Source organism: Plectropomus leopardus, unplaced genomic scaffold (genome assembly GCF_008729295.1).
Source record: "Plectropomus leopardus isolate mb unplaced genomic scaffold, YSFRI_Pleo_2.0 unplaced_scaffold29460, whole genome shotgun sequence".
NCBI lineage: Eukaryota > Metazoa > Chordata > Actinopteri > Perciformes > Serranidae > Plectropomus > Plectropomus leopardus.
The window spans coordinates 1-11437 of NW_024632113.1; the positions used below are offsets into that span (position 1 = coordinate 1).

Below are 11437 nucleotides of genomic sequence, written 5' to 3' on the forward strand. Positions count from 1 at the left end.
ACCAATGTGAATCTCTCTCTCTTACAGCTCATGCATGTGTCTTATATAGGTACAAGCATCTACAGATCTATCAGTAAACATTCCTTTACCCATTGTGTTCACTCACAAAAACCCCAAGGGGACACATTCCATGTAATTTAAGCCGGGTGTCCATACTCCAGCCATCAGACCCCAAGGCCTAACCATCCCTTAACCTTTGATCTCAAGATAAGAACCATATAAACAGAGCATAATACACCTCAGTCAAAAAATGACATGATCCAAAAACAGCTGAAAACTGCATAAAATAGCTTGCCGAAACATGCCATAGCTCAGAATGTTGCAAAAACTACCAAAAACATCATAATATTGCATGTTGAAAAAATGGCCTGAAATGGCCAAAAATGTAAAAAAAAAAATGACATGTCCCAAAAACAGCTCAAAACCTCATAAAGTTGACAGCCGAAACACGTCATAGCATAAAATGTTGCAAATATGGCTAAAAACACCGTAATATGGCATGTAAAAAAAAACGGCCGAAATGCAGTACTATAGTGTCGAAAAAAATAGAAATCGTCAAAAATTTTACCAAAACATCGTTGTATAGTATGTTGTCAAAATTGTGAAGAAATAGTCATACTAAAGTATATCGTCGAAAATCGGGCCAAAACTTCAAAATATTGTATGTCCTGAAAAATCTGATAAAAACGCCATACTATAGTATGTGGTCAAAAATTGATGTGGTCAAATTATAGTATTTTTATTGTTTATCATGCTATGGCTGTTTTTCCGATTTTTATGGCACACAAGAATGTAATTTTATCTAGAGTTCTTGCTTTTTTTAAGTTTGCCTGACATACAATGATTTTTTTTTAAAGGCATACTACGGATTGATTTTTAATTACATTTTTAATGCCATACTATGATGCATTTATTTGCATTTGAGCTTTAAAAGGAATTTTTTTATGTTACGAAATGTTACGAAAATACTTCTGTTTTTATTATGTTATGTGTTTTATTATGTTACGAAAACACTTCTCTGTTTATTATTATTGTGCCTCAGATCAGTATTATCTTAAAGTTTCTGCCATAGTGTCATGTCCTTTATGCTGATATCTTTAGCTCTCTCTGAACTGTACTCAGGCCAGCCAACGGATCGCCTCTTGCTGTTGAATGGAGCATTAATCCATGACACAATCACTGTCTAACCTACTAACATGACGGGGTGAGCAGCTCCCGCTCCTCCTGAAGGACAAATCTTGTGGTCACCTCAAAAATTACCCAGAAATTCAGTTTATCAGCAACACTCAGTATGTAGAGTACCCAGTGATTGTGAATATCTCCACTGAAACTAAGGTTAAAGTTGAAATTTTTTTTTTTTAAAATGCCCTGTAAAAATGGACATTTAATTGATTGTTTTTCATGTGTCTGAAAATCAAAGACAAAATCACGTAGAGATACACTGGAAGAATCAGATCAGATCAGAGCTCCGAATCCACCAAATTTGGCACATTGCTCAACACTGACTAAGGACATGAAGGACATCATGACACCAGTTAACAAGCGATCAGAACACTTTCATAAAATGCAGCAAAAATTGCAAATCAAATATGTTTTCTCTCCAAAATCCAAACTCTCTCGGGTTGAAACTTATTTTGTAAAACCCAACTGTAGAGCGGCTAATTTCACCGATAAATGATACAGTCAGAAATCTGCAGAATAAAGATGGTTTTCAGCATCATTGGCTTCAAACTGATGCTGCCAGCTGGCATCTCGGCACATTTGACTGTCGGGAGAGTCTGATCTTTACTACAGTTTATTTCCTCTGGCTGAAGGTTTAAACCAATCTAGAGCTTTTCATAAATGCATTTTGGTGGATTGTAGGGGAGTTTATCAATGCATGAATGTAGATTTTCATGACTAATACTTATGTGCGTTTGTACTGACGATCAGTTATCTAATGCAATAAAAAAAAGCATCTATCTGACCCAGCAACATTATTTTTTTCTGAACATGTCTGTGTCGTATGAAGAGAGTAAATACACTTAAGAGGAGTGCTTTAAATACTAGTTGATATGCTGTTTGCATGATTACAGGGCAGGCGTACAGGAGGCGTCGTCATCCTCATTTATAGAGTGAATGAGAGACAAATGTGCAAATGCTCATTGTCGGGGTTTAAAGCGTCAGCACTGCAGTCTAATATTATGACAATAATGATCCAGGAAAAACAAAAAGGTTCTGCAAATTACTATCACTCAACGCAAATGTGCCATTTGTATTTCCACATACTGTATGTGGTGTTGTCGTACTCTGAGCTATTTAGCCGGCCTTTTATTCAGGAAGGCAGACGTCACACATGAACTTCGGTCACTATGCCATTAATAGAAACAGGACAAAACATCCCAGAAATCAGAACTGGTTTCCAGTTTACAGGTGGTCAACTTTGCTGGGGGTGGAGGATAAAAACAAGAAAGAAATGACAGTAACATGAGGTAACACTGCACTACAAGCTGATTTTGTCATTACAGCATCATGCACTTTAAGTGAGATGACACCAGGGAACATCCTTTAACCCCTCGAGACGCAGAGCGGGGCCACTTCAGCCTCCAGACAGGCTCATGTGCAGTAATCCCACAAAGTCCTTTCAGTCATCGGTAATCTGGCAGACAGACAGCCCTGCAGAGAGGCCGCGTACTCTCACATCAACACCATTTACCGTAACCTTCACTGTGGGGTCAGACAGGGTCTTTCTCACAATTTAGAAACCAATATCACCTTTTAAGCCTTACCAAGAAAAAGAGAAATTACATCTTTATTTACTTTTTTTGTGAGATGCACAAAAACAGTAAATCACTTATCACAGTGATGTCCATGGACAAGGTGCAGTAGTGCACTCTTTGGTCCCGGTCCAAATATTTTAGGTGTCCACACACATTTCTCTGGGCAGTCTTGTGCTTCATCTCACGGCTCATCTGTGAGCTTGACCTTCTTAACCTTAGCACACCACATGCATGAGTCATATTTAATCTGTATCCTTAATCCATCATTTCCAAGCATATGACCTGCCGCGGTTTACGAGCATTGTATATTAAGGACAGCTATTAGATCCAGTAGATCCTGAGCTTCAAAAGGGGGTCTGTGGCCCAAAGGGGGTCATAAGAGTTACTGTAAAAGGGGTCATTGTTTTATAAATTGTTTTGTAAATGTTTTCGAAAAATTAAATTAAAAGTGTCTTGTAAACATGGATCATACAATATTAATGAAAAACATAAATAAACCCATTCACGCATTAACAAAATTAAACATTTCACTTTGAATTCTGAGCAAAGTTTTTGTGATTTCTTTGAAAAACAGGAAAAAGACAATGAGAAACTTGGTAAGAACCAGCCCTCAAACAGAAAGAAATTTCTAGATAAAGATTTTGTTTTTTAAAACTATGGAAAATGTCTAGTGAAAAAAAGAAATAAGCTAAGGAAAAACTTAGCTGGCTAACGCTAACTCCCTGTGCAAAACTTTTTTCCCCACTGTGTCGCACGTATCCAAAACAGGAAAGTTAATATGTTAACTCTGCACATTATTTAAAGATACTTGCTATTAAGCTGCACACCAAGATATAAGACAATGTTGTGAGTCACAATGGATTGTTTTGTAACTTTTGGGGAAAAAGACACCTCGTCCACCTGAGAAATAACCGGCCAAAGTGCAGAAGTTGATGCTAACGTACCTAGCCATGCTACAATTAATATTGACTGGCAGCTAAAGGCAACTGCAAACAGGAAAGGACCAAAATATAAAAAATATATTCAGTAAATGGGAGGACATTCATCATAAATTGTAGGTCATATTCGACATATTGATACCAAAACTATGAGTACACAAAGACATGGCAGCAGCTCTGTGACGCTAGCATGCTAACAGCAGAAGGCCTTACAGCGTCTGCCATTGTAGTTTAGCATGTTAGCATTGTAACACATGCTCATTTAAAAAAAAATGAACATTAGCATTTAGCACCTCCAGTTCCCGAGTGTCAAAGTCATTGGGTTTTTTGATGCCTAAAATAAGGTCTGTGGTTAACACAAGCTTAAAAGACTTTAACATTTTGGTCTATGACACAAAATATGTTGGTAAATACCTAACCATGAAATTAAAAAGCTTCTATTTGTCTTTAAAAAAGTGGTTGCTTTTCACTGTATTAGCTTACATTACACACAACAACTGCTGTTTGCATTGCCAAAAAGCAGAGGCCAGAATGAAGACCATCATTTTTCAATTCGAAGTGTTTTGAACACCCCAAAGCTCGTCTGCTCTATGAATTAAATTGACTTACATTACACACATATGCTGTCACAATTCAACTTTTGATATCTCAAATAACAGGACAGAAAAATGTCAGGCTTGCAGAGTTTAATTAGGATTTAGATTAAGAGTGATGAAAAAAAACAATATACCATATAAAACAAACATATCCCCTAATTTTTACAGCAGACCCAAAAATAGCACTGAATATAAGCAGATCCGCAGTTTCACCCAATTTTTTCCCCAGTGTTTTCAAAAAGTGTACGAACATTTATTTTTTATCTGCTTCATTTAGCGTTAACACACACCCACTACCACCAGTGGCTGCAGCAAAGAAAACATCTTAAACTTCACATCTAGATTCTGTTGTATGCGGAGCTGAATCGATAGTTTGAGTATGACGGGGCGTTTGTGGCATCAGTAGAGGCTGCAGGAAGCAGTAGGAGCCCCGTGCTGTGGTCTCTCTTACACCGATCCATCGCCTCCTTGTACGTTATCTTCTCTTTGGTGATTGGGTCTACGAGCTCTTTGATGTAGGAATCCTCATCTTGCAGCTCCTCAGCTGTTGTGCTGTCAATAATATTACTGGCGAGAGCTTCTTTGACAGTGAGGCGGCCTGCTTTAGCAGGATTCACAAGCCCACCGGTCAGGTACTGCGCCTCGATGTACCTCTTGGCATTTTCTTTGGGAATAAACCCTTTCTGTGCAGCTTGTCCCACTGCGAGACGCTCTTTGGTCACAGGGTCCTCGACTCCGGTGAAAGCCTTTTGGGCGTTCAGAAGCTTGTACATGTCACTTGTGTCAATGAGACCACGTTCAGCTGCCTTGTGGACGGACAGTTTGTCCTTTTTGCTGAGATCGACGATTCCTCCGGAGGCTGCTTGTGCCTCCAGCAGCTTCAGAGCTGTGTCGGGATCGATGAGTTTTCGAGTCAGGGCACTTCTCACAGACATGCGGCTGTCTGTGGTGGTGTCTAAAATACCAGAGATGGGAAAATTCTCCTCCACTCCTGAAGCAGTGAGGTTGTTTAAACTGCCACTGAGCTGAGTGTTGAGGGAGGGGTAGGAGGACCTCAAGGAGGTTGGCATGGAGTTCATGGGAGAGGTTGGGATGGGTTTAATGGGTGATCTTGGGACTGGTATTGGAGGAACGATGGGCGTTCTGGTTTCTCCTGCAACAAGGAGCGCAAACTCAGCAATGGACAATTTCCCATCCTTGTAGCGCTGCAGGTCATACTGGGTCAGGCGACCAGCCCTCAGGGCATCCTTGATGGAGTACTGCCTCCCACTTTTGCGATCTTGCAGAATTGTTGTATCCCCATCTGGACCAGTTGAAGTGATTTCCTCCCAGTCACACTCCAGCTCTGACAGGCGAATGTAGTGGTTGCGATCAATTAGCCCTGCCAAGTAGGCATCATATGGAGACATGTCTTTACCGGTTTCTGGATCCAGGATGGTGATCTTTGTGGAGAGGTTTGTCTCTCTGGTGTGAGTTTCAGAGTGGTCCTCTTTCTGGATGTTGTTCTGCAGCTCAACGATGAGTGCATCTCTCTGGTGTATTTTGTCTTTTTCTTTGAGGATTTCTTTCTCCAGCCTTTGTAATTCAGAGGATGTCTTCAGAGTCCTCTGCCGTAGCATCTGGTTTCTCTCACTCATCAGCTTGGACTGTTGCTGGAAGGTTAAGCTGATATTCTGTCTTTGAGACTCGAGCACTTTGATCTGTCTGAGGAGATCCTCCTTCTCTCTCTGCAGAGCATCTCTGTTGCTTATGAGAGTTGTTTCCTCCTGAGAAGTCATAGACTTTGTTGTCTGTACTTGAGTTACTTTGATTTGCATGTTCTGAGTGTTAGCCTCCTGTTCACGCCTGAGATTTCTCTCCTGTGTCACGAGCTCTCTTAGATGTTCTCTTTCAGCCTCCACTGCCGGGTCTTTCTCTACACGCACCACTTCTCTGTAAACAACCTTCTCAATTGACTTCTCCTTTTGCAGAATTTCTAACTTGAGCTTAAGGTTGCGGATTTCTCTCTCTAGACGACTGACATTGGTGCCCTCAGTCTCCAAGTTGATACGTAAACTATCAGTAAGTTTTTCCAGCTCAGGGTCCCTTTCCACTTTCAGGACCTCCTCAATGACGATCCTTTCCTCAACAGGAGGTGGAGATGTTTCCAGTTCAAGAATACGAGCTTTGATCTGCCTGAGCTCAGACTCTACTTGAATCTTCTTCTGACGCTCGTCCATCTGAGCCAGGGTACTCTCTTTTTCTTGAATAAGGCCTCTGAGCTGTCTGACCTCTAATTCAATCTTCCTACGGTTTTTCATTTCTTCGTCCAGGTCCCTATTCAACTTTTCATGCTCCTGCATCTGCTTGGGGTCCCTCTGAAGACGCACCACCTCCTGCGTGACAATCTTTTCCTCTGGCTTCTGCCTTTCAAGAACGATGTACTGGTTCTGGAGGTCAAACAGTAACTCCTCCACACTGCGGCGTTGTTGAATCTCATCTCTTACACTTCTCCGAAGGCTGTCAGCCTCTTTCTCAAGAAGAGGATCGTTCTCATATTTGATGAGGTCTTTAGTGACCAGCTTGGTCTCCACCTTGGATTTTTCAGTTTTCAGCTCGTCTCTTTCTTTACGTAGGCGGGTCAGCAGCTCCAAGGTGGTGTCGTAGTTGAGTTGCAGCCGGGAGACTTGGTTGCTCAGCCTTTGCAATTCCCTGGTGACCTCTGGGCTTTTCTCCTCTTTGATGACCTCCTGGGTCACTTCCTTGTACTCTACTTTAGGTTTCTGAGCACGTAGGGTGGTCAGAGTCGTTATCAGTGTCTTGATGTCTTTCTCCAGCTCTACACGGTTACGGCTGGAATCCTGCAGCTCTTTCCGCAGACGAACCAGCTCGATTTCTGTCTCAGGATCAATTCTGTAGATCTCATTGATGATCTCCTTGACCTCGACTTTAGGCCTGATCTTGTCCACTTCATCGTAACGCAGCTGAAGGGTGGTCAGTTCCTTCATCAAGATAACGTTTTCATCCTTCTCCTCTTCCAAGGCAATTCGTAATTTCTTAGCCTCTTCCACCGTTTCTGGATCTTGCTGCACTTGCTTAACCACCTTAGAGACTATCTTGGGTTGGATGGTGGGAATATACCTCTCTAGTTTGTTTATCTCACTCCTAATGGTAAAAATGCTATCGTTCAGCGTCTTGAATTGGAACTCCTCCTCCGCAATGCCACTCTGGAGCGTGAGAACACTTTTCAACATTTCCGGATCCCTTTCAACCCTCACAACTTCTTTCTTAACAACCTTCGCCTTGATTTTGGGTGCCTGCTGAGACAGAACCGTAAGCTCGGATTTGACTTGAACAGTCTCAGTATCTCTTGTTTGTAGCTCCAGTTGTAACCTTTGAATCTCTTCTCTGATCTTGGCCGCCTCTTTGTCAAGCTGCGGGTCTCTTTCGTATTCAGTCAGAACCTTGGTCAGCAGTTTAGGTTCGATTTGGAGCAGCTGTGTTTCCAGTCTGATAATCTTCTCATTGATCAAATCTATCTCTGAGCTGGTTCTTGATCTCTTCAATTCTTCGTCCTGGATCCGATTTCTCAGGGACTTCAATTCCACCTCCATTTTGGGATCACGGTAGTATTGCACCACCTCCTTCTCCTCTAACCTAGCCACTCCTCTCCTATTCTTCAGAGACACATACCTCTTACGGTATGTTTCCAGGTCTCTTTCAGCATGTAAGCGCCTTTCAGACTCCTCATTTAATTCCCTCTTCAGGCTATCGCTCTCCTCCAGGTCTTTCTGCTGGCTCTGTGACTGCAGCTGCTGATTAACCACCACCTGACTAACTTTCTCTTCGTTCTGGACAGAAAAGGAGAAAGGAAATGATCATTTTGGGAAAGATCACCAGAAAATGACTACTATTACATGAGTTGATGTTGGTGGTGTTGGTGTTATTTTGATTGCATAATATCGTACCCTGGCCTTGATGTTCTTTGCCGTCTCCAGCTGGCTGAGTAGTTGGTCATTTTCCGCAGACAACTCTGAGAAAAGGTTGAGTAGATCTTTCTCCTAAAGTAGAAGCAGAAGGCAAAATGAGTTTAGAAATTAAAGACGGCAATGTGAAAATTTTACAGAAAAAGAAGAGAACTTTTGTAAGTGCTTTGTTGACTTTAGGCGTACCTTTCGTTGTACAGCCTGAGCCATAGTCAAAGTTGAACGTCTCTTTGGGACTGGCTCATCATCATCATCCTCATCATCATTGTCATCGCTATCATACAGAGTGCCACGGTAAGCGTTTGACTTCATTTCATACTCCTGAAAAAACATCAAAGGATTGAGTACTTGGAGGTACATATCTAATCAACTGTAAATGAAAATGATCATATTTGGAAAACTCACATTTAAGATGCTCTGCAGATCACGGGAAAGTTGCTTGACGCGATCTAAATCACCTGATTTCTTGTTGATGTCCTCTACCACTTTCTAAACACATTTAATCCAAAAGTGCAGTTGTATGTAGAAGTTGGAGTACTGAGTATGTCATATGTTGATTGTATGTAAAGGAGTACTTTCACTTACCTTCTGAGAGCTCTGCTTGGCTTTTATCTGCGCCACATCATCAGTAGGTTTGATCTTATTATTTGGCAAATTGACCAAGAAGAAATCCAGTGACTGAGCAGCATTCTGGAAATCTTGGTTTTTACTGGTTGCTTCCTGTATGAGACCAGACCTAAAGTGATATAAGAAAAAAAAGAACATCATCAAATGTTTCCAGTGTTTGATGAAATCGTATTTGTCAGAATGTAATTTAAACACACACTGTTACAACAGCGCCTGAATCATGTTTCACTCACCTCTCCTGGATCTGATTATTGACATTGGAGTAACGGTTCCTCAGCTGTTTCACCTCGTTCTCCTGGCGACTGATGTCAGGACAGTATTCATCAAAATTACGCTGCAGAGAGCTGCATGCTTCTGCTGTCAGGTCCAAGTCTCTCCCTAATTTATTCAACTCATCCTTCTTTGAGGCCACATCCTTACGCAAAGCCTGTTTGGCATAAGGAGAAAGAACACAACAGGTTTGGATCACTTGGGGGCCTCTATCACCTCACATGAGCCGTCCTGAAACTGTTACATCTTGGACTGTTTTTTGGTTGCATTAATAAGTACAGCACCTGCAGCTCCTGGTTGCGACTTGAGAGGGCGTTGGGTTTATCAAGAATGGCGGCCTCTTTTGCTACCTGCTCCTCAAACCCAGAGACGATGCCTTCGACGTTCTCCTTCCTCTTCTCTAGGAACACAGAGGCTGTAGCTCTAGAGAGGAGAGAAAACCAAAAATATATCAGATCTAATTTTTCAAAATAACAAAATAAAAATGTGTACATAAGGGCAGCGCCCCTTAAAAGCCAACAATTTGAATTTTCAGTTTGAGATCCCTAAGCAGACTGCAAACCCTCAAACTGAGCAATGAAATATATCATTTTCATTTTTTAGTGACTTTTTTAGGACATTTTCGTCACTAGATTTATCTGCAAAGTAGGCCTTCCCTGCTTTCACACTGCTCACAGGCAGCTGCAGACCCAGATCCAGGGGGAATCTGAGTGAGACGAAGGCAGCTGCCAAGATGAAGAAAGGCTATCTAAAGGTTATCTTCTGCCTTAGAAGTGGAAATTTTTCAGCTCACACCAACTTAATATGGCACTATCTGCTTTTGTTTGATTGTGTCTGCAAACAAAGGGCCCTGCGTAGTTAATAAATCCACACTTTCATTAGCTGCTTGCTATCATGCTTTTTATCATGCTCACTAGGCATGTTAGCAAGTTTCTTAGAACAGCTGGACATATAGAAGAATTTAAAATGTCTCCTTTCATTGTCCAAAACGATGGTCAAACGACACTTCCTCTACCTAGTTGTAGCAACTTTTGCTGAGCAACAGCTACAAATGACAACTATGGGATAATGTAAAATGCTAAGCTACTGCAACAGTAACAGAGAAGAGTCATGAGGTCTACGAACTTACAGAAATATTCACTTTGACCCTTTGAAACCTAAGCAAGTTGGCTTGATTTTAATAAATTAGTAAAATGTTACAAGAAAAATACCTGAAATTAAATATAGGGATTGACCTGAAAAAAAGTGATTAAAAAATGAATAAAATTAAATAATAGATATAAATACTTTTAAGAAAAACCTCTAACCTAATTGTAAATATATAATTATAAATGTAGTTTTCATAATATTTTTCTCTAGTTTTTTGATATTATCTAATGATTTTCTCCCTCTTGGCCAATGTTAGCCAGTGTGCAAAAAAATAGTGAATGTACTGGTTTGAGGAAGATAAAGTCATTTTGATTCTTACTTTTTGTTATAAAGGTCAATGAGGGCGTTGAGGTCGTCAAGCTTGTTGTTGGCGGTGCTGAGTTTGAGGGGCAGGGTGGAGGCGATGGGTCCCAGAGGTTTTTTGGCCAGAATGGGCTCCATTTCTCTCTGAACCACGCACTTGTCAGACTCCAGCTTTCTCACAGTCTGAGCAGTCCTCTGAAAGGCAAAATCACACGGAGTTACCAATGACAAGAAACCGTAAACATGCTGAGACAATGAATCTGTAACCAAGGCCATATGAGAGCGCGATGTTCACGTTTACCTTGTGCTCTTGGAGTCTTTCTTCCAGGTCTTGTGTCGGGTTGCGGTTGTCCAGCGGGGTTCTGAGTCGACTGAGGATTTCTTTCTCGCTTTGATATAGGCCTTGGTTGATCTTGTCTAGATCCTTGGCCAGATCTGCAGCTCTGGGATCCTCTGGAGCACTTTGAACAGCGACTGACGCAGAGCAAAGAAAATTACTTCAATAAATCATCTGAGAAGATTGAATCTTCTGCTGAAGACTCTTTCATGGTCAAATATATGTCTGTCCTCTCACCTGGCCTCTGAGGCCGGACCACCTCCACAGTGGGGTTCTTCAGGGAGGTCATTAGCGCAGATCTACGGCTCTTCAGGTCATCCAGCGCTCTGTCCAGACTGAACACACACACACACACACACACGCACACACACACACACGCCCGAAGAGGTTAAAAAGGGTGATGTGCTTTATGCTCTGAAACCAGCCGCTGGTGTCCATAAGTGCTGTTTTTTTGGCTGTTGGACTAATGTTGTCAGTTTCTTGGAGAAGTTTC

General features: G+C 41.5%; 1 protein-coding gene across 1 annotated transcript; it reads right to left on the minus strand.

Moving 5' to 3' along the window:
* Positions 1 to 4368: 4368 nt before the first annotated feature.
* Positions 4369 to 11292, minus strand: LOC121938427 (envoplakin-like). The gene is made up of 10 exons (XM_042481672.1): positions 11182 to 11292; positions 10909 to 11081; positions 10624 to 10802; positions 9440 to 9578; positions 9119 to 9312; positions 8844 to 8994; positions 8664 to 8747; positions 8445 to 8579; positions 8241 to 8333; positions 4369 to 8123 (listed from the first exon to the last, which is right to left on the minus strand). Exons 1-10 carry the CDS (start codon positions 11231 to 11233, stop codon positions 4632 to 4634), a joined length of 4692 nt encoding a protein of 1563 aa, XP_042337606.1. The 5' UTR covers positions 11234 to 11292; the 3' UTR covers positions 4369 to 4631.
* Between the last annotated feature and the right edge of the window lie 145 nt (positions 11293 to 11437).